This window comes from Tiliqua scincoides, chromosome 9 (genome assembly GCF_035046505.1).
Source record: "Tiliqua scincoides isolate rTilSci1 chromosome 9, rTilSci1.hap2, whole genome shotgun sequence".
Taxonomy (NCBI): Eukaryota; Metazoa; Chordata; class Lepidosauria; order Squamata; family Scincidae; genus Tiliqua; species Tiliqua scincoides.
The window spans coordinates 36,709,478-36,731,851 of NC_089829.1; the positions used below are offsets into that span (position 1 = coordinate 36,709,478).

Sequence of the window (22,374 nt, forward strand, 5' to 3'; positions counted from 1 at the left end):
TGGTCCATCATGGGAGTGATGCAGTGAGCTCTCAAACCAGGTGGCTCAAACCCTAGTGACACCACTGCTTGTGAGTAAGTCCTACTGAACTCATTAGAACTTTTTTTCTGAGTAGATATGCATAGGATAGTGCTGCATGAGATTTATGTATTACTTTGTGTGTATGTATATTTAGGAACCATCTTGCAGTGTAACACGTGAAAAATTCTGGCATCATGTCAGGTGTTAGACAGAGAAGAGGAGCAAGATTCCCAGCTGTTCCAGGAGTGTTTCATAACACGAATTGGGATCTTTATTGGGAACTTGTACCTGGTAGGTCGTATTGACAAACGATCATTAAAATGCCTAAGCATTGTTTGCACACTATACTCTGTTGGAATTGTGATTATTTTTTAAGTTGAAAAAAATCAGAAACATCAAGAATATGCATCTTTCAAACTTCATTGTATTGGGTTTTATGTTGACTGTGGTTAAGACTAACCAGAGTTCCTCCTCACCAGTATTTGAAACCAGCATTGTTTTCACTTTTATATGCCTTTCCAGGGTCTGTGGTATTTATTTTAAAGCACTGTGTTTTGATCAGCTCTTTCTGGCCTCCATGCTCCCTTTTTGCCTAAAAAGAAATATATGTGCTTGTTTTTGTGTTTTTTATTCCACTCAGTTTTCCCGTATTTCAGAGTTTGATTCTGTGCTCCACATATCCTAGTTTCCACAACAAAAATCTGTTTATGTGTAAACATATGTTGCATATTCTCTGTATTTTTGGTTTTTTTAAAAATTGCCTGTTTTCAATATTGTAATACTGTGTTGCTGTATTTTAATGCTGCTTGGACTTGCACATTGGGTTAGGAATGGTGGGATATATATGTTTTTAAAATAAATGGAAGCCAGCATCTAGAGAGGGAACAGCAGTTCTTTTTAAACAGATTGGTGAAGTATTCATTGGAACTATTTTCCGTAGGTCGCAAGCCATGGAAGAAAATTTCATTCATCAGTGGTGGAATTGTTGGCATTTCTTTGGGGATTCTCACTGCTGTGTATGTTGCCACACTACATGAAAATGAACAGTGGTTTTCCAACATCTCGGTAAACAGAATAACTATAATTATATCATTGTTTTCCTAGGGCATTGCTCATAATATGGATAATTATGTATTTTATAAACCACTTTTTTCATCAAAGCTTTTGCAAAACTCTGCTTATTCTGCATTGTTGATCACTTTGTTCTCTAGTAGCCACTGATTTTATCCAACTTTGGGAATTGTGGTGGTATATAGCAGTGCTTACACCAGTGATTTTCAACCTTTTTCATTTCACGGCACACTGACAAGGCACTAAAATTGTCGGGGCACACCATTAGTTTTTTGACCATTGACAAGGCCCACTATGCTGCTGGTAGGGGGCTCAAATCTCCCAATTGCCCTACTAATAAATGACCTTCCCCAGACTCCCATGGCACAACTGCAGACCACACCAGTGTGCCATGGAACAGTGGTTAAAATGGCTTATACAGTTGATGTGGCAGCCACACTGATATGTAATTTTGTATTTTAAATATGTGCAATGTAAAATATATAATAAGAAATCCACAGTTGTTTAGGCTCAGTAGGAATCAAACAAACAGCAGTGTACACAAGGTTCTTTTTAATCAGGACTTACATAATTGAGGAAAAACAAAGGCTTCATTTCCCCTCCAAATAAGGGCCACTCCAGATGTTATATTTATTTATTTGTATCAAAATTTGTGTGCTGCTTTTTGGCTCCCAAAGACCCTCAACCAACCTCACAATGTTAAACTGCAATGTAAAAAAAAAAATGAATCTACAACCGTAATACATTTGTTATGGGCACACACAAAATTGTTTTTGTGCTAAGAAAACCTAAACTGGATCTGTAATATCACAGTGACATGCCAGGTATTTTCTACTTGAGATTTCTGACTCCAGCAAGTTTGGAATTGGATCACACCCTGCACCAGCAGAATTCATATGTGGTACATTAAAGTATTTTCATGTAATAATGTCATGTTAATAGCATCTGTTGTATCTTTAACTTTCTATTAGGCCAAATTCAGTTGCAATTTACTGCCAGCTCCCTCAGGATAAATCAGGTCCAAATGGTGATAGAAAATCTGCCAAGAGAAAATTTGAGTCAATAATTCACTGCTTTGAACATAGATTCCTTCTAGGAGCAAAAAGTGGTTTATACAAGATAAAGAGCTTATTATGAACATGCCTTTTGTTTGTTCTGGTTCTTACAAGCCTACAATGTCTAGAAATGAATAGGTATTCCCTCCAGTCCAGTAGAAGGGAACAATAACAAGCCCTGAGCAATTTGTTTAGATTCATAATCTGTTCCTTTGGCTTGGAAACTAAAACTACAATCCTGTGCACACTAATATGAAAGTAACACCTATTGAATTTGGTGGGACTTGCTTCTAAGAAAATATGCATAAGCTTGCTCTGTACAGCTTTGAAGTAATGATTTTACTGCATCCAAGCAGAGAATTGAACCTAAGTTTTCAAGACTGGATATGACTTTGGATCCAGTGAATGCTTTACTTCGTTTTGAGCAAGTCTCCTTTTTATATTTCACCAGCCACTGTGTATAAACACATCACTTCCTTCCTTTATCAAAGATGAACAAACTCTAGTTGGGACAAATGGGCTGGCTGTTTGCCAGACAAAATTTGTTCTGTGCATATTAACTATGCTTACAAAAACATGTTGGGTAACCTTTTGATGCAGATATCTGATGCTTTTTGATGCAGATATCTGTATTGAACATTTACTTTTATGCTTGGGGTGGTTTGTGACTTCATTTACTGGGTTTCATTTGTATAGGCAGTACCCTTTTCCTGAAGCATTTTTGCTTTTATTAAGCAATGAGCATATATAGAAAAGCAAAAATATTGTGCATTTGTTGCACTATGTTCTTCTGAAAAAATTAAATCCAGTTTTGCCTGGTTTAGTTCCAAGATTCTTTCCTGATGTGGGACCCCAGAGAAGTTTTTGAGTGAAACAGGATTTAGATATTAGTCTTATTCAGGTGACTCAGAAGGTATTGCCTTTTCCAAATAGTCTCAAACGTTTTATTGCCAAGCTGTCAGCAGATCACACAGCAAGCTCTTGAACTCTGCAGATGAGTACTGACTGACCTCCATCTGGAAATTCAGAACTCTTCATAGAAATGTTAATGTATTGAATACAAGTTGGATCTAAATTGTGACAATACATTTTTAGACAGTTCTGTTTTAAGACCTTTCAAAATGTGATTTAGTTAATTTAGGGTTTGTGCTGAAGTGTTGAGAGTTCAGTGAAACATATTTGCCGTACACGAAAACAGCATGCTTTTTTTCTTTAACACGTTGTCAGTGCTGCAACCTGTTGAGCATGATGAAGACAGAATGCGGGGTACTTCATAGCTACGCATAAAATTCTTGGTTTGTGAAAAGGGAGGGCTGGGAAGCACGCACACACACCACACCTTCCAAGAAAGGTTGTACATGTGGAAAGCTATCCTGTGGGAAATGTAGTGAGTGAAAACAGAGAGAATAAATAAGGGAAACCTTGCTGGGTCAGGCCAAAGCCCCATCTAGTTCAACTAGTTTCCTGCAGTGGCCCACCAGATGCTTCTGGAAAGCCCACAAGCAGGAGAGAAAGGCATCCTTCATGCCCTCCCATTGCATCCTTGCCACTGTATTCAAAGGCATACTGCCACTGAACTTGAAGGTAACACTTAGCCATTATGACTAGCAGCCATTGATAGATCTGTTCTACATGAATTTATCCAGTGGCCATCACTGCATTTTGTGGCAATGAATTCCACAGAGTTGCTGCATAAAGAAGTACCCGCTTTTGTTCATTCTAAATCTTCCATCAGTCAAATGAATGATCCCTGGATCTAGCCTTGTAAAAGAGAAAGAACAGCTTCTCTCTTTTCACTCTGTCCACACCATGCATAGATGTCCCAGTTGTTTCCTCTCTTAATGGTTTTATTCCTCAACCCAACAAGCCATAGATGCTGTGTCTTGTCTTCTAAGTGGAGGTGTTTGAAAATAGATTTTTTTTGCAGAGTCTGTGATTTGAAAAAAAAAAAATGGAAAAGCCAGAAAGCAGTGTTATGTTTTTTTTTTTATTCCAAGTTCTTATTTTTATTTTAAACACTTCAAAAGCATACTAGGTAGGTGTACTATGTAGGTGATATAGTGTTAGCAGAAGCAGCCATAGTATTATTTCCAAGTGGAAAAGTAATCATTTTAATTTCTAGAAAATATCTTAAAAAGCAAAATGCAATGTTTTGTGGTTTTTAAGTCATTATCAACAAAAACAAACACCTATACTTATAAGGAAGGTGTTACAGCCCCTCTCATCATTTTGGTGGCCTTCTTTCCTGAGATGTGGTAACCAGGAAGATATATCAACTGTTCTCTCTTACTGTGATTTTATTGTTGTTTTTAATGTTTTCTATTGTTAACTGCCTTGAGCATCTCCTAAGTGGGAGGGAAAAGTCCAGGATATACATTTTAAAAATACATACAGGTCCAGTCTTGCTATTCACTGATTTTTTATATGTGGATTTGACTCAACATGAATGGCCACTGCAAATGAGAAGGAATGTGCTGATCCCTGGTGAAGGGGAAAAATGCATCCCTTTAACATCAGTTTAAAAAACTGAACAGTCCTATAACAGTAGCCTGCTTAATGAGAGGGGGGGGGGCAACAGGCTGACAGTCCTTCTCTCCCCAGGCAACCCCTCCCTTCCCCCTGAGCAAGAAAGGTGATCACTTTGCATTGGTGAAGGGAGGGGCTGAGGGAAGCGCCTTTCTAAGCTCTTGGAGGAGGACTGATTGATGGATTGTCTTCTTAATGACTGTTATCTTACATCACAAAGGTCAGCAAGACTGTTTTTAAATCACCAGAGCAAAGAAACTTTGTTTTTTAAATTGATTTGCTATAGTGTGTTTTTTGCCATCCAAGTGAGCGCTTGGAAGGGAATCCATGGAAATAATGAGGCTCAACCTGTATAAATGTAGTGTCTGATTGTGATGAATGCAAAGCTATAGAATAACTTGCTCTTAGGGGAAGAGAAAGAAGAGAGCAGCCACCTAGTTCCTGCCTAACATTCAGGTCCTGGTGATTTCAACTGAGTAGGACTCTACCTTGCATTGCCACCACAAGGTGCCTTAAGAACCATCTTCCCCTGAGCAGAGGACAGAGAAGACAGAATGGCCTGTCATGTAACCTAATTGAAGAGAACGGCATAAAAAGACACTGCTGATTTCCCCCCTTCACCCAACCCCTACTTTAGCAAAAAAAATTAAAAAACTTTCCTAGATGAGAGGGAGTTATGTTTTCTCCACCATTGCAATATACTAACCTTTCACAGCCAGCCCTGAAACCAAGGAGCTCAGGGCAAGTCCAGTCTTGTTATGCACGGATTTTTTTATACACAGATTTGATTCATTATGAATGGCCCCCTGCAAATGAGAAGGAATGTACTGATCCCTGGAGAAGGGGGAAAATACACCCCTTTAAAAACTGCTTTTTACTGTTGCAGAGAGACAGTCATACAAGTGATTACAGGTATAACCTAAGTATCCACAGATTTTTCTATATCAAAGCTGATGAGAAGGGCCCTTTAAATCAAAGGAAAACAGACATTTAATAATGCCAGAGAGGGCAGCTGGCTGACAATCCATCAATCATTCTCTCTGCAGGCTTCACTCCTCCCTTCCCCCAGCTAGTGAAAGAAGGCTAATTGGCAGCAATTATCACCTTCTGCATTCTTTTCCCTTTGCTGGAGCTCCTGGTGAAGGGAGGGATTGCTGCTTCCTAGTGAAGCCTAAGCTCCTGGAGAGAGTCTGGTTGACTGTGCGCATTACAAAGGTCAGCAAGGTTGTTTTTAAATCACAGGAGGAAAGAGACTTTGTTTTTCAAATTGATTTTTTTGAGTTCTTGCAAATAAAGAGTCTCAACCTGTACATTGTTCTCCTTCTACCACCTTTACCTCAAAGTTCCTCTGGCTCATCTCCTGGGTTTTTCACTGCTATAGGTAATATCCCAATATCAGCCAAGTGTTTGGTCCCAAAGCAGCTTACAATTAAAAACCCAGTCAGGAGTGTGTTTGGAATTTTTGTTGCAGTCTAGTCTGCTCTCTGCTAGCTGATGGCACAGTCCAGATTCCATGCTGTTCTCTTCAGAGATGGGGGCAGAAGGATAGGAAAATAGGGCTGGCTGCCCCAACAGCTTATTGGTTGATCTTCAGTCTTCTCTCTTTGACTTCCTTGTAGTTTGGCTTCCTTTGTTCAATTATTACCTAAAGGGATAGTGGCTGATCACATGATGACTCAGAGTAGTTTCATATACATTTGCAGAATTCACTATCAGCTTTCCAGCAAGCATATTTAAATGTGTTTTTTGTCTGCTGATCTTGAAACTTTTCTGCTGGTTGAAAACTTTGGAATTTTCAACCAAACACCTCAGGTTCAGGTACACTACATCTATAGAACATGATATTAGATAACATTGTATTGATAAAATACTAACTCATAACTGCCCACTTCATTGGCGTGAGGCTCTTGGAAAAGAATGAATTATTGCAGAACAGAAAATGTATCATGAGTGAGGAAAGCAGATGTTATCTGGTATGAAACAGATGTAAAACAGTAGTATTTGCCTTGTAAAGAATGGCATTTACTTGAATACTGCTGGTGCCAGACTTACAAATTAATCATGTTTGATGCATTTTTGCTAATTAGATCCCCTTTATGACCAGCCCTTCAGAATGAATTCCAAAATGTTTCAGAGACCTTCCAGTTTATTTTAACATGGAAGTTATTTTTTCCTGAATATATTTTTAGTAGTTGTGCAATTAATGCAACAGCTTTAGTCACTATAATTTATTGAACCTGCGATGCAATGTTCAGTATTTCAGATGGTTTAATGGGTTTTTATTGGTACTTGAATCATTTAGTATGTTGCAGAACATTGGCTTGTATCCTAAGAAAATGGATCCTAACTGCGATTGAAATCAATGGGACAAATTAGTCATGGGTCAGTGAAGTCTCAATTGTTTCAGTGATTCTGAGTTATGATTCGCTTTCTTGGGATACAACCTATAAAGTTTAGAAACACTTAGGTATGTATTCTCTCTTTTTCCATTGCTTTGTCTCAAGTTTGGTCTTAATTTGGATTGGATCATGAAAACTTGACTATATTCTGAATAGACCATTGTATTTCACAACTGAAGTAAAGAAGTGGCACACTAACAGTGTTTAGTAGTTGTTGATATACATTGCTTCCCCCCACCCGCCCAAAAGCATTGGAGAAATATGGTTTCTCAAAGCTTCACATTTATGTCTCTCTGAGTTTGGGTGAGGAACTTGGAAAAAATAATGGGAGCACATTTCTGCTTTTACATATAACATACACACATCTCTGCCCACAGTAATACTTTTGGTTAGGGTCTTGAATTGACTGATACACTGGATTAACATTTAAGAAATTAACCTGGCTGGAACCAACTGCCACTTGGCCTCTCTTCTCATAATTGCCTCCATTTTCTACCTTGGAGGAAGAGGTGAGGCAATGAGACTTCCTTCTTCAGTTCAGCCAGGATAGCTGAATTCACCACAGGATGTGGTGATGGCCATTCACTTGGCTGACTGTAAAAGGGGATTGGACCAATTCATGGAAGACTGATCTGTCAGTGGCTACTAGTCCTGATGGCTACAAGCTACATCTGGGCCCAGCAAGAGAATGTCTCTGCATACCAGTTGCCGGATAGCAATGATGGAAGAGAGGTCTGCCTTTCTTTCCTGTTTATAGCTTCCAAGAGGCTGGTGATGAATCACTGTGGGAAAGAGAATGCTGAATTAGATGGGCCTTTGGCCTGACCCAGCAAGTCTTTTCTTATGTTCTTTTGAGATTCACAGTTTCAGTCTTTGCCATCAACTCAACTAGTAAGTAATTGCTCAGCCTCAAGTCCCCATTGGTTAAACTGAAAAAGATGATGATTAACTTGATGGTATCGGTTGTAAGAATTAAAGTGAACTGTAGGGAGTTGTTTGCTTATTAGGTTGATAATTGTTCCCATCCTAACAGCAGTGTGGTGGCTGTATTATACAGGTCAGTGTCAAGCAGTGCTAAGACAAGTGTTGGCTTAAGCTTCTTGCATCTTTTTAAATGCCTTATTTCCATACAGGAGGTAGAGCGGGAAATTTCATTCAGGACAGAATGTGGTCTGTATTACTCTTATTACAAGCAGATGCTGCAGGCTCCATCCATTCTACGAGGTACAGTGCTAACATTTTGAACCATTTGATTTTCTGAAAGACAAAAGGTACAGCTTGAGGATGGCATGACTAAGGATACTGCTGGATTAGTAGTCCATATCTACTAATATGGAGGAGGAGTAGAATTCTATGGAAGCATTCGGCCCCTCAGATACCCTAGTCCTGAGTCAAATAGGGCCTGGAAGCACCCTATTTGACTAAATTAAAAGTCAAATTTAGCACTTTGAATGGGGCCCAGAAACAAACTGGCTGCCAGTGTAGCTGCCGAAGCAGCAGCCCTGCTAAGTTGAACTGTCCTAGAGCATCACACCTGGTGCGTGTGCTCTTCCCAAGCCTCATGAGACATCTGTGTTTTCAGCAAACTTGCGCCTTTTCACTCATATTCCTACAATGGGGCATGACTGTAGGTTAATCTGCAGGGGTATTCACAGCATCCAACATTGCAACCTTTTGCCTTTGAGAGTTCATCATCTTCTGGGACAAGTACAGCGGCCCCTGAACACCTGGCTACATGGAATTCTATCCAGCTTCTTAAAAATCAATGAGATTATCACTGCTGTATTAAACTTATTGTGCCTTACTGGGATCAGCTTTGTATGTCAGTTGTGAGGCAGAAAGAAGGGATATAAAAATGTGAAATAAATAAGTACTATTAGAGCAGGCTACCCCGAGTGATACCCCCAGACGGGGGCATGTTACCACACCATCCTTTGGCGAGCTTTGGACCACTGATTGTGTTTTTACCATTTGTGGCAAGAGCTTGCAGTAGCTGAGCCCAAAGTGACTTGAAGATCAGTGAAGGTAGCTCTCAGTGCAAGAGCCTGGAAAGTCAGGGGCAACACGCTTACATCACCCCTGAACTTCCAGGACATGAAGCTCCTTCAGGTAAATGCCTTCCTGGGTGGCACCCTGTCAGTGATGCCTCTGCATAAGACCTCCAGAGCAGCTCATTCTTCACCACTTAGCTGATTCCCCCCACCCTAACCCCCCTACATTAAAAGGGAAACATGTAAAGCTGTACAAAATCAGCTCAGAAATCTTCGGCTAGACTAATTTTTGTAATGTAATAAAAGTACAATTACAGGTTTAGAATCCGTGTACGTCATAAATAATCTGAAGACACATTGCTACCCAGGCGTTTACTGATAGAAGCCTGCCCCCCCAAAGATCCATGACAAAGCATTCTGCCACCTAGTTGCATTGCATCTACATAAAGCTATAAGTACTGTTGCAAACAAAGTTGCTTCTTTCTTACTGTACAGGTTTACAAGATTTGATTTATGACAATAAAACAGAATCCTTGAGGATAATTAACATACTTAAAAGAATGAATGTTTATCAGGAAGTATACCTCAGCATCCTGTATAGGATTTTTCCTATTGAGGTAAGTGTTTAATTATAAATTGGCAATAAAAGCTCCATGAATTACAACTCCAACTTGATCTTTGCTTACAAGTATGGTATTGTGGAAATTTGCCACGCCTAATTTACAGGAGTTTCTGATGGTTTCATGCTGAAACTTGGAAGCAGCAAGTGTTTAACACCTTTCAATATATCCTTCCTTCCTTCACAGAACTATTTAGAGCCTGTTTATTTTTACATCTACACATTGTTTGGCCTTCAGGCAGTCTATGTTGGTGCTCTGTATGTAACCAGCTGGCTTCTCAGTGGAACGTGGCTTTCAGGTGCCTTAGCCGCCATCTGGTATATTACTAACAGGTGAGGTTAATTTTATACCTACTCCTTAAAATAATCCAACTTCTGCCATGCTGTAGAAAGGAGTAAGTTAAATCTTTTGTAAGCAGATAAACATGTGTACGTCAGCAAAGATCTTGCTGGCAGTAGATCTATTCACAAAATTACTTCTGTATGTGGGTCTGTTTCAAGCAAGGCAGCAACCAAATGTTCCCCTCTTTGCATGGTACCTTGTTTCACTGTTATCTGGAGATGCACCAGCCTCTGCCTCCACCTTGCTTCCTTCTACTTCCAGAATGTGAAAAGGAAGCAAAATGTGCATCTTCAGTGCTCTGGGCAACCTCTGTCTATTTTCCACTTTTCGAATCTTGGAAGTACAAGGGAGGGGAACAGCAGCATGGATGCAGGCAGTGGATACTGATCCTGGCCAACTTGCCACCTGAGGAAACCACTTCATTTGGCCGCGTAGGCGGGCCAGCCCTGATTCAGACTTACATAACTTACAGGGGGCATGTTGGACAGTGGTTGAGAAGGAACATAAAGTGGAAAGCACAGTATAGCAGGGAGATACACAGGCATTGGGTAAGGTTGTAGCCAGTAGCGCAGCATGGGTTTGCAGCACCTGGGGCAAGGCAAGTATTGCACCCTGTAACCTGTGGACCGTTGTAATTGAAGTAAAATGAATTTAATGCTAGTATACGCAAATTTATTGAAAGTTGCCTGGTTTTAATTTGCAAATTTTTCAATAACGGTATTTAAATCTACATTGGAATCTCTCTGTTGACAGTAATGCTAAGTTATTCAGTCTTTCTTGGCTCATTGTAGATCTCTGATACGTTTTGATTAATTTAAGTTTTGAGAAACTTCTTTCACAACTGGCAATAGTAACAGTGATAGTGAAAAAGATTCTTAAGTCATAACAAAGTTAGTCAAACTCTCTTGCAGCTTCCACTTGTACACCCACCAAAACAAATCTAAAGCTGTCCAGTTAGCAATCGGCATATCAGATTGGCTTCCTTGTACAAGACAATTTGGCACCAAAGGCCATTTCTGTGATTGTAGTTGCAGCATTCAACTCTGTACTTAGCAGTGAATTTGTTCATTGATAGAACCATCTTTTTCAGTATGCAGCAACATCTGAATTTGCAGGAAAGCGAATCGCTCGTGAAGTGTATTCATCCATATTGTACAATTTGTAATTTCTACCTTAAGCTGATCAATTGATTCCAGTTGTTCTCTGTGTGTTTCTTGTGCTAAAGTCAAACCAGGATCACAACTCTGCTCACCAAGCGTCTTCTTACGTCTGTCTTCCAACTCTTCTCTCACATCTGCAGAGCTTTCTCAGTTGCCTTTGACACTTGACAGTCTCATTTTTCTGGTAAAATAGAGTCAATGCTTTCAGGTTTTGCACACACTGATCAAGTGTAAATTCTTCTTGCTGCTGGTAGATCTGAGCATCATTCACTTCGGTTAGTACTGGGCTCCAAAAATGCAAGAATGAGGAAAAAAGGAAAGAGCATGATGCAAACTAACAGACTTCCTGTATTGCCCTTGGTTTCAGAGGTTTTATTCTGGCCCATCTCAACACTTCCAACGTTTCTATCATTTTCTCTGTGTGCTCATACCCTTATAGCTTCTTGCTTTGAATTCCATCTTGTGTCACACAGTCACTTTAAGTGCATTGGTACATGTTCCTTAAGAACATCCCACCTATGGGTGAAGCTCGAGAAGAATGTGTACACCTTTTACACAGTGCCACTTTGTAGCTATGAAGTCTCAGTGTAAAAATGTTGTTTGAAGGAAATGTTGTTGTTTGTATTTAGTTTAGGGCAGTGGTTTTCAAACTGGGGCGTCTCAACGCCCCAGCCAGAGGACCTTAGCCTCTGCCCCAGGGATGGGGGAAGCAAGAAGGCTGTGACGCCATCCTCAAGATTGCGCCACTGCATGGGTAGGGGGGCAACTTAAAAGTGGGTTGTGATTGCTATTTTCACTTTCTACAAGCTGCGGAGAGCCCTGCAGAGGGCTCTGCGGGGCTCCCCACACCCCCTGAACTCCAGCAGCAGGTAAGGTAGGTTATAAAAAAAGCTTCCCTGCTCCCGCAGCAGCACGATCCTGAGGATCATGTCAATGCCTTTCTCCCTGTACCTGCATAAACTTACCTCGAAAGTTTTACTCCTGAGAAGTCTGAGAACCCCTGGTTTAGGGTGTTCAAATGTAGACAATCCCTAAGAGGAACAATCTTCCTTTTGTGTAGCAACATTGAGAGCAGAGCTGACAGCTAGCTATGGGTACTTTATTGCTGGTAAATGTTTATTTAATGCTATTAGCTTGCTGCAAAGTGTAAGTAACACAGGTGTGACACAGTCAATGAACTATCAATTAACTGGCTTTTAATCAATTAATTAAAGTAATTGCTGCAATATTTTACTTCATAATATTTTGAGGATGCTCAAGGAAGCTGGCCATTTTTTTCTTGACTAAATAATGCAGGCCCATAGTTAGTCTTTGGTGTTTGAAAGTTGTTGCTGTTCACTTTGTTTGCTGTAGGTTTTGGCAAACTGCTTGTATTGAGCTTGTATTGTAAACTGCTTTGTATTGAGACAACTGCAGGAGAAATGCAGGGAACAACGACAGCCACTCTTTATAGCCTTCATAGATCTCACAAAGGCTTTCGACCTGGTCAGCAGAGACGGCCTCTTCAAGATTCTCCCCAAGATTGGATGTCCACCCAGGCTCCTCAGCATCATCAGATCCGTCCACAAGGACATGAAGGGCACTGTTGTCTTTAATGGCTCCACATCACACCCCTTTGACATCCAAAGCGGCGTGAAGCAGGGCTGTGTTCTTGCACCAACCTTGTTTGGGATCTTCTTCGCTGTCCTGCTGAAGCAGGCCTTTGGAACTACAACAGAAGGCATCTATCTCCGGACCAGGTCAGATGGAAAGCTCTTCAACCTCTCCAGACTGAGAGCAAAGTCTAAAGTCCAGCTGAAATGTCTGTGTGACTTCCTCTTTGCCGACGATGCAGCTATCACTACCCACTCTGCCAAAGATCTCCAGCAGCTCATGGATCGTTTTAGCAAGGCCTGCCAAGATCTTGGACTGACAATCAGCCTGAAGAAAACACAGGTCATGGTTCAGGATGTGGACTTACCTCCCTGCATTACAATCTCTGCGCATGAACTGGAGGTTGTCCATGACTTTGTGTACCTTGGCTCAACGATCTCCGACACTCTTTCTCTCGATACCGAGCTAAACAAATGCATCGGTAAAGCAGCTACCACGTTTTCCAGACTCACAAAGAGAGTCTGGTCCAACAAGAAGCTGACGGAACATACCAAGATCCAGGTCTACAGAGCTTGCGTCCTGAGTACACTTCTGTACTGCAGCGAGTCATGGACTCTTCACTCACAACAGGAGAGGAAACTGAATGCTTTCCACATGCGCTGCCTCCGACGTATTCTCGGCATCACCTGGCAGGACAAAGTTCCAAACAACACAGTCCTGGAATGTGCTGGAATCCCTAGCATGTATGCACTACTGAAACAGAGACGCCTGCGTTGGCTCGGTCATGTCGTGAGAATGGATGATGGCCGGATCCCAAAGGATCTCCTCTATGGAGAACTTGTGCAAGGAAAGCGCCCTACAGGTAGACCACAGCTGCGATACAAGGACATCCGCAAGAGGGATCTGAAGGCCTTAGGGATGGACCTCAACAAGTGGGAAACCCTGGCCTTTGAGCGGCCCGCTTGGAGGCAGGCTGTGCAGCATGGCCTTTCCCAGTTTGAAGAGACACTTTGCCAACAGTCTGAGGCTAAGAGGCAAAGAAGGAAGGCCCATAGCCAGGGAGACAGACCAGGGACAGACTGCACTTGCTCCTGGTGTGGAAGGGATTGTCACTCCCGAATCGGCCTTTTCAGCCACACTAGACGCTGTTCCAGAACCACCTTTCAGAGCGCGATACCATAGTCTTTCGAGACTGAAGGTTGCCAACTAACTGTATTGAGCTTAAGCACTGAATGCCTTTCCACATAGTTCTTCTAGTTTAATCTGTGGTTTTTTTAAGTATATTTTAAATCTCTATTGCTTTAACTGGCTTAACCCAAAAACTTTGAAAGTAGTAAAATATTTAAGATTCTTGGCTGTGATTTTCTTCATTTTTGCCTCTTAAAGAAGAACTTTTAGGCACCTTTGCTTTTTGTTTTATTTAGATTAGACACCACCCGGGTGGAATTCAGCATTGCTTTGAGAGAGAACTGGGCACTGCCATTCTTTGCTGTTCAGGTAGCAGCAATTACATTCTTGTTCCGACCTCATCTACATCCTCTTTTCGAAGTGAGTTATGTTACATCTGGGCTATTTTGTTTGTGTGCTCTATAGGAAAAATTTTCTGATTAAAATGTAATGGTAATTGTTTTTGATGTCATACCAGAAGTATTGACAAAGCTGATGCAAAGAAAACCAAGAATATAGCAGATGCACTTGCTATTTAAAATGATTGTTTCTATTCTAACATGCCATCTTCCGTTGTGCACAGGTTTCCCAATTCAGCTAGGGGCCCTGGGTATACTCAGTCATGGATCTTTAGCTGGGGGGGAGGAGTTGGATTGCAGGCACAAATAGGTGCTGAGTGCTGTTCTCAGACATGGTCCAGAAGTCAGAGCTGCCTGCAGTTCACTCTTAGAAGTTGCATTCTTTCAATTTGGTCTGTTCAGGGAGAGAAGGCTGGATTTGTTTCCTTGTCCCCCATCAAGCTGCTGCCTGATGGGATTTGACTCTTAAAGGAAAAAAAATGATTTCTTGTACCAAGTGTTGAATCAACAAGTGTTACTTTTGGAGTTGCTGAAATGCAGGATGGTAGCAAATAACAGCTGGTTGCTGTGTTGAAAAGTCCAGATGTTGCTGTTTATTTTGGTGTTGGTTGCCTCTTATTTCTCATTTTTACGTGCTGTCTTTGTATATATGTTTTTTCTTCTTCTCTTTCCAGGGGCCGACACTTCTGGCAGTATTTATTTCAACTTTCCTTTTCAGTTTGACTTGGCAGTTTAATCAATTTATACTGTTGATCCAAGCATTGGTTCTGTTCTCCCTTGATTGTTTAGATTTACTTCCTAACAGCAAGGTAAGCTAATTGCTGGACACGGCATGCTTGGCATGCAGTTGGGCATACCTAAATCTCATTTGCAATACAGGCGTGCACCCCTTAGCAACGTTCAGGCTAACACAGGGATCACATATCCAGTGACCACGTGTGGTCTCGTGGTCATTGGGGGGCGCACACCCCCAGCCTCCAAATGTGAGGGAAACTCTGCTCCCCTCGCCTCCAGAGCGTCTTCTGAGCCTCCCAGAGGCAGCACACGTCCGAGTGCTGCCTCTGCAAGTCTCAAACTGGGAAATCATGTTTCTCATGCAATTTCCGGCCTCCTCCGTGAAACCAGAAGTCTTGCGAGAAATGCGAGACCTTGCATCTCAGTCTGAGCCTTGCAGAGGCAGTACTCAGACTTGCGCTGCCTCTGGGATGCTCAGACAACCCTCCAGAGGGGAGGGGAGTGAAGCATCCCCTTCCCTGTGGAAGGTCCGCATTTCCGCAAGCGCTGCTTGACCTTGGGAATTGGGGTCCTGATCCCAGTCGTTAAGTGGCACACAACTGTAATAGGAAATTGTGCTAGTTGCTAAGATCATACATGTATGTTTAGGATGACATGTCTTGTAGTATGCAATTAAGAAACAGAAACTAGAATTTGGGGTTTCATCATACAATCCAGCCCCTGTATCCAGGCCTAGATATAGTAGCATTGCACATCTTAAAATACTTAAAGGCCTTTTGAATGGCCACCTGCTTCCATATGCCCGCTCTTTTTAGAGGCCTCTTCATCAGAGGCCATGCTGCAGATACTCTCACCTTCTGAAGTAGACAAATTGCAGCTGGAAATGGCGTTTTCATTGGCAGCACCCTGGTTGTAAAACAGTCTTTTCAGGGACACTCAACTGGCACTTACTTGGTGTATAGGTGCCAGGTAAAAATGTTTTTTAATTCTCCTAGTCTTTTAGTTAGGTTATTTATTTGCTGCTATGACTGCTCTGTTTTCATTGTTGGTTTCTGGATGCATTTATTTTTTTCCATTCTTGGGTGTTTCAGCTTTTATTTGTTTTATCCCTGCTGCCCCTGCATTGTGTCTAAAAAAAAAAAAAAAAAATCCTGACTAAACACCATTGAAATTAACAAGACAAACTTGGTCATGATGACTAAGTTCCACTCATTTTAATGGGGCTAAAGATTGTCTTTCATTGGATGCAGCCCCTTTTGCGGCTTTTTGATAGGGTTTTTAAATTTACGTCAGAATTTGAAAATTTAGACATTAAAACATGGGTGTCATGAACATGTAGAATCTGGGCCCAACTCTGTCCCTCTTGGAACGTGCAACTACCTCTGTGCATCTGGTGATATCTACTTCTCTGTGGCCACAGGAACTAGATAACAGAATAGTGTCAGGTGCTCAAGGACGCACTCAGGGACGCAATCAAGAGAGAATTGCTTACGGCTGTGTGGTTTCTGGTTGTAAGGGGTAAGATCAGTGTCCAAAGGTAGTTTACTTGCCCAGTCTTCCAGAAGTTTCTGGCCTTTCTGCATCCTGGTTGACTGTCTCAGACGTAATTATCATAAGAGTATTAAAAAAGACCCTTGCGGGAGGGGTGTCTCTTGCTTGGAGCTTGTCTTCATTTGGCTCTGACTTCCATCATGGGTGCCTGACTGGACAAGTAGCTTGGGAACCATTTGGTTTCTTTTATGGTTGGAAGAACCTGGTGAGAGATAGGGAATAATGTAGTCTAGGAAGCTAGCTTTATTATTTTAGAACTGAAATATTTCTGTCTTTAAGTTAGGCCATTTTCTGCCTTGTTACGTGTTTGTAATCTTAATTTTTCTTTAATAAATCCAAATATATTTATAGGTCTCTGTTTGGTCTTGAGTACTTTGGAATGGGAGCCAGCAATCTAACCTAACTGCTAGGTCTAGCTACCAGTGTAAAAGTCCAGGGCCTTGAGGCTTGGGTCCCTGAGGGAGAGGGAGCCCAGAGTCTGCAAGGGCTGGTGTAAACCCCTAGATCCTCAGTTCCTGAGCTGAGGAACTGGCATAATCAGGGTGGTGGCAGTCCTACCAAGATTCTGTAATTTAGTTTAGTTTGCTAAGAACTGTGTCTTACTGTCTTGAAGTATGTTGTGCCCCCTTGAGTTTGGAAGGAATAGAATAACTCCAACTAAGAACTGTAGACCTGACACTTAAACTGAGATTGGATCCCTTAAGGGTGCAATCCTAACTAACTTTCCAGCACTGGCATAGCTGTGCCAGTGGGGCATCTGCTGCATCCTGCAGTTGGGAGGCAGTCACAGAAGCTTCTTCAAGGAAAGGCAATGTTTGTCCCTTTACCTCGGAGTTGCATTGCCCTTATGTCAGTGCTGGGTTAGGATTGCAGCCTTAGTGTCTAATCTACCTAAACTGGAAATATGTCCCTGGATTGCTGTAGGTCAAGACAGGGGCCAGTGTTGGAACACCCATAAGGGTCAGTCACCTGAGTTAAGGGCTCGTTCCTTATCCACAATAGGATCCTTTAAAAAAATAAGTAAATACATCATTGGTTGTTTAGGCACACATGCATGTTTAAGGGTGGAAGGCATACTGAAGCTCAATAATTATGTTGCACATTCTACCCTCTCTGTCTACCTATGCCAATTTCCTGATTGTGGGGCTGACATGACTGTTATGCAAGTTTGACATTTCACTTTCAATAGTCAATTGATAGTCAATTGATTTAGAAAATGGGAAGCGATCTTCTGTGATGGAGTTTCTCTTTTGTATGCTTTCACCAAGTGGCACAAGGGGAGAAGTACAGCAAAAATGTGTGTGTGTGTGTGTGTTTCTTTTTAAAATTGTGACTTGCATCTGTTCTCATTGTTATTTTTGCAGGTAACCAGTATCTACATAATACAAGTAGCAAGTCTGTTGCTTGTCTACTTCCTGCAGTTCTTTAATTCCATGATAATTGGCTCGTTGTTTCTAAGCTTTAATATATCCTGCTTGCTAGCAAGAAGATTTCAGGTATGCCTTTTTTTAAACATTTGTTTTAAAAGTAACAGAAAAATGGGGCATAAAGAATCAGATGACTAAAGAAGACTGAGCAATGGCAGAAGAGTATAAGGTGAGATTTCATCCCTGGCAGGCCACTGCTGGTCCTTTCCTCTTATGCCCATTTGGCTCAGCAGCAGACCTAGCACTTTGTAAACAGGGCAAATATCCCGGACGCAGAGTCCACGTGCCTTTAGGACCACACAGGAAGCCTCATTGAGGCTTCCAGTGCAGTTGGAAACTGAGTTTCGGTTTGCTGAAAGCACAGTTTAAGACCGAAGGGAAGGCTTAGGAGGCTTCTCGGGTTGGTCCTGGAGCCACATGATGCTCTGTTTCACTCCAAGTGAGTGGGGGGGGGGTGGCATTGCAGACCTTTGGGGCGTGGGGCTGAGTGGGTTCTCCATTGATTCAGCTGTCATATTGGGTAACAGTATCAACCTGGGAACACTGGTAGCCACATGGTGCCGGCCTGTGATGATGCTGGCATAACATCTGGAAATGCTTGGAGTCTTAGGGTGCTTTCACCAAGTGGCACAAGGGGAGAGGTACAGTAAAAAGGAGAAGCATCCTGAATGCTGAGAAACACCATGACAGGTGAACTGGTTAGAGAGCTGGCATACCATTTCCAGCCTCAGTGCATAACAAGCAGCTACCCAAGGAACCATGAGGAACCTGGGGATTTCCCTCAGATCTCCGGTTCACAAGCCCTTCTTGCCTAATCTTATCAATTCAGTAGTGGTTTCCATACTGGTGGGTTGCGACCCAGCAGGGGAACTGGAAAGGGGCCATTCCCCTTTAAGGGGAATCGGCAGCAACACAATCGGGATGAGGGAAGGGTTTTTTAAACTTACCTGTGGGATCACTAAGGCTCTCTGGTGGATCTGGGGAGCCTGCAAAACACCCCCCCCCCCCCAGCACCCTCAAAGGAAAAAAAACACTTCTGGTTTTGCGACAAAAACAGGAAGTTTTTTTCTTTTTTCAGGAGTTTGAAGCTGCTGGGTGGGCTGCAAAGGAGGTCACAGGCCCCCCAGACCCTCTAGAGAGCCCTAGCGTCCTCTCCTGCAAATACTTACAGGGTTCCCAAAGTCCGAGTAGGATTTTGGGAACCACTGGTTTAGAGAATCACTCAGTATGAACTCCTGCTCTCACAACCATAATCTCTCCAAGTTTCTTCCTTCATTTCATGCTCTTGCTGTTGCTATTGCCTGTCACTGGCACATGCAGCTCCTGACACCAACTTTATGATTGCTGCAGGAGAGCCAGTGCTTTGAAACATCATTGACTTCTCCTTTCAAAACTGTGCATTTAGTGCTACTATATAAACAAGGCTGAAATGTTGCTTTGTGCATCATCAGTATGTTAAAACAGTGATATACATATTATTATAAATTAGGTGAACAAGAAATATTGAATATTCAACATAGTCTTTACACATGCTCTGAGACCTGGTATAGCATAGTGGCTAAAAGACTAGTCAGAATTCCCCCTGTTTCGATTTTGCCTCTTCCACTCACAAGGTGGCCTTAGGCAAGGCACTTCTTTTTCAGCCTCAGCCTTCCCTAGCTGCAACATAGGAACAATAATGTTTAGTTACCTTGCAGGGTTGCCATAATGAGAACATTAATATGTATAAAGTGCTCTCCAAAAGCACTGTACAATTGCAAAGTGGTTTTCAACAATAAAATACTGATTGTTTATATGTTTCAGAAAAAACTGAAAACAGGAAGCTTTTTTACTAGACTTGGAAAGCTTTTTTTACATGTTCCCTGTGTTCTGTGTTCAACACTTCTAATAAATGCTTCTATTAAGGTAAGTAAATATGAATTTTTTTTGTCCACTTATTTTTCCTATGGTTTTCTTTAATAGATAGTAGAGTTAAGTGGCTTTCAGTGTAATCCCATGCATGTCTACTAAGAAGCAATTTCCAATGTGTTGAGTTGGGAATTACTTTCAATTTAACTGCATAGGTCTGTACCCTTATGCATTCAGTCATAGTAAGATCGTAAGAAAATGCTGTTTCTTTTTTGTCTTCCGTAAGTCTCCTGATATTGAATTTTCCACTTCCAAAAAGGTCATAATCTTGCAGATTGTTGTACTTGCAAAAACATTCATTAACAAGAAGAAATAGAATATGTTGCTTTCATTCCAGGTGACCAAGTACAGTGAGTTTCCATAGCCTCCATTGTATGCCAGTGTTATATGTTGGGGCCATGGGGAAAGCACTGCACTTCCCAGTAACCCTCGATAAGGTACTGGAGGTCTAGGGGTCAGCTTAGCCAAATGGGCCCTCTGTTTGGTGTGGCACATGCCTAAAGTGGCTAATCTTGATGCCACTGCTGAGGCTCCACTTTCCCATGTTCATGACCTCTCTCCATCAGTTCAGACTTTCTTGTTTGCAAGGGCAGAAATGGAAATTAAATGGTCTTTCTCTTCCTAGAACCTATGAGGTTTATAAGAGAAGCCAGGTGTGCATTCCTCAACTCCAGGCATTGTTGCAGCCTGGATTTTTTTGATTGATCTCTTTGTTTACACTTGAAGAATCTACATTTAATTCACCCATAGCATGAATCAAGACAATAGTTTCCAAAGACAATACTTGGTGTTCAAAGAAAGTTAATCCTGGTTCAGCACCTTTGAAATCAGTGAGGCAAATTAGCTGTGATTTATTTAAATGGGACAAGTCATGGCTGGCTTTCTTGGTTTGCAACCCATAGGGATTCTCATTTAAGTGAAGATTTAATATTAGAAATTCATATAAAAATACATAAAATCATAAATAGTATGTCTTAATAGTGCTGCCCCCCACCCCCAAGAAATACTTCTAGATGAATGTCAAGTTACAGGCTGAGTTTGCAAACCAATAATAATATTTTGATAGTGAGGGTGTTCTGTGTGGGTATTTTTTCATGTGTGTTGCATTTATTGGAGTGGCATTATCCTTTAAGTCCTGAACATTGTGAAATGTGTCATTTTAAGAAAAACCAGAGTAAAAATATGGTGCTTACAAAGCATCACAGTGGCTTGTTTATATCAAACCAATAATATCAGCAGTTGTTACTTTTGATAGCCAGAAGGACAATATAACTTTCTACATTTCCTTATTCCATAGAGAGTTTTTAAACTTGATTCCGATGAACATATATTTAAATTCCTGAAAGCAAAGTTTGGATTTGGTGCAACAAGGTAGGGTAACTCATCATGATGCAAAGTAAATTCTTTTCTCTCTGAATTTCTGTCTCTTCCTCTCTTGTTAGTCTTTGCTTTTGTGGGGATGTTTTTATTTTTAATGCTACTAGTTGTTTTTTTTACTTCTGTTTATTTATTTATCACAGTATTGTATTTATTGTGACTTTTGTAGGCTACCTTGGGCGCTGCTGTAATCAGGGAAAAAATAAATTTAAATCAGGGAAAATATAAATATTTTAAATAGATATAAAGTAGTAACTTTTCCTGCTTGTTGATTATGAAAGATTAATGCTTTAACATAGGGTTGTAAGAATAGTTTTCTGTATACATGTGCAGCTCACTTGAGAGCTTTACAATATAACTTTTTTTTCCTTGTAGAGATTTTGATGCTAATCTGTACCTGTGTGAAACAGCTTTTGGTTTCTTGCCTTCTGATACTTTCATGAGACTTAAAGACACATTAGTCTTCCATTCCTACATGTTTGTGCTTCTTGTAATGATCTTCGCGACTGCTGCTGTTGCTTTTCACAATCTCAGGTATGTCTGTTTAAAACTTCTAAGATTTTAACTGGGAATCTTTTCTTGCTTCTTTACTAAGAACAGGAATGCACGAACAGAGCACCACAGCAGGGTATTCTCATGGCAGAAGTGAACCAGGTATTTGGTTGTTACGTGATAGCAGTACTAAAGTTGTTCTTCTGAATCTATAACATCAAAACAATGTGCTGCATGAAAAAATGTAAGTGGCAATCCTAATCCTGAGATTTGCAAAGTAAATAAATGAGTTGTCATCATAGCAAGGTTGTGGTTGTAACACTTCAGGAAAGTAACACAATTCAGTTGTGATGTAAAATTGAAGTTCTCAAACTACAGCGGTATCAGAGTTCAGTTACTCTGAACTTGAACACAACTAGTCATGTGTCGCTTAATGACAGGGATGCGGACTGGCACCCTCATTATCAAGCAAGGCTTGATATTTAATGAAGCCCCTGAAGCCAAGGGGAGCTGCGATCACCTCACCTCCAGAGGCTTTTTTGAGTTCTGCAGAGGCTCAGAATGGCTGAAACAACTGAGA

The 22,374-nt window shown here is 41.2% G+C and overlaps 1 protein-coding gene across 2 annotated transcripts in view; it reads left to right on the top strand.

Moving 5' to 3' along the window:
* Nucleotides 1–22,374, top strand: part of DPY19L3 (dpy-19 like C-mannosyltransferase 3) — a 55,213-nt gene that overhangs the window by 12,325 nt on the left and 20,514 nt on the right. For both annotated transcript variants that reach the window (XM_066637239.1, XM_066637240.1), the window contains exons 2-12: nt 176–312; nt 962–1,086; nt 8,206–8,296; nt 9,559–9,680; nt 9,870–10,015; nt 14,203–14,326; nt 14,979–15,113; nt 17,955–18,086; nt 19,821–19,922; nt 21,223–21,296; nt 21,678–21,836. In XM_066637239.1, coding sequence (XP_066493336.1) covers nt 216–312; nt 962–1,086; nt 8,206–8,296; nt 9,559–9,680; nt 9,870–10,015; nt 14,203–14,326; nt 14,979–15,113; nt 17,955–18,086; nt 19,821–19,922; nt 21,223–21,296; nt 21,678–21,836 — 1,307 coding nt within the window. In that variant the 5' untranslated portion in view covers nt 176–215. The remainder of the gene's footprint in view (nt 1–175; nt 313–961; nt 1,087–8,205; nt 8,297–9,558; nt 9,681–9,869; nt 10,016–14,202; nt 14,327–14,978; nt 15,114–17,954; nt 18,087–19,820; nt 19,923–21,222; nt 21,297–21,677; nt 21,837–22,374) is intronic.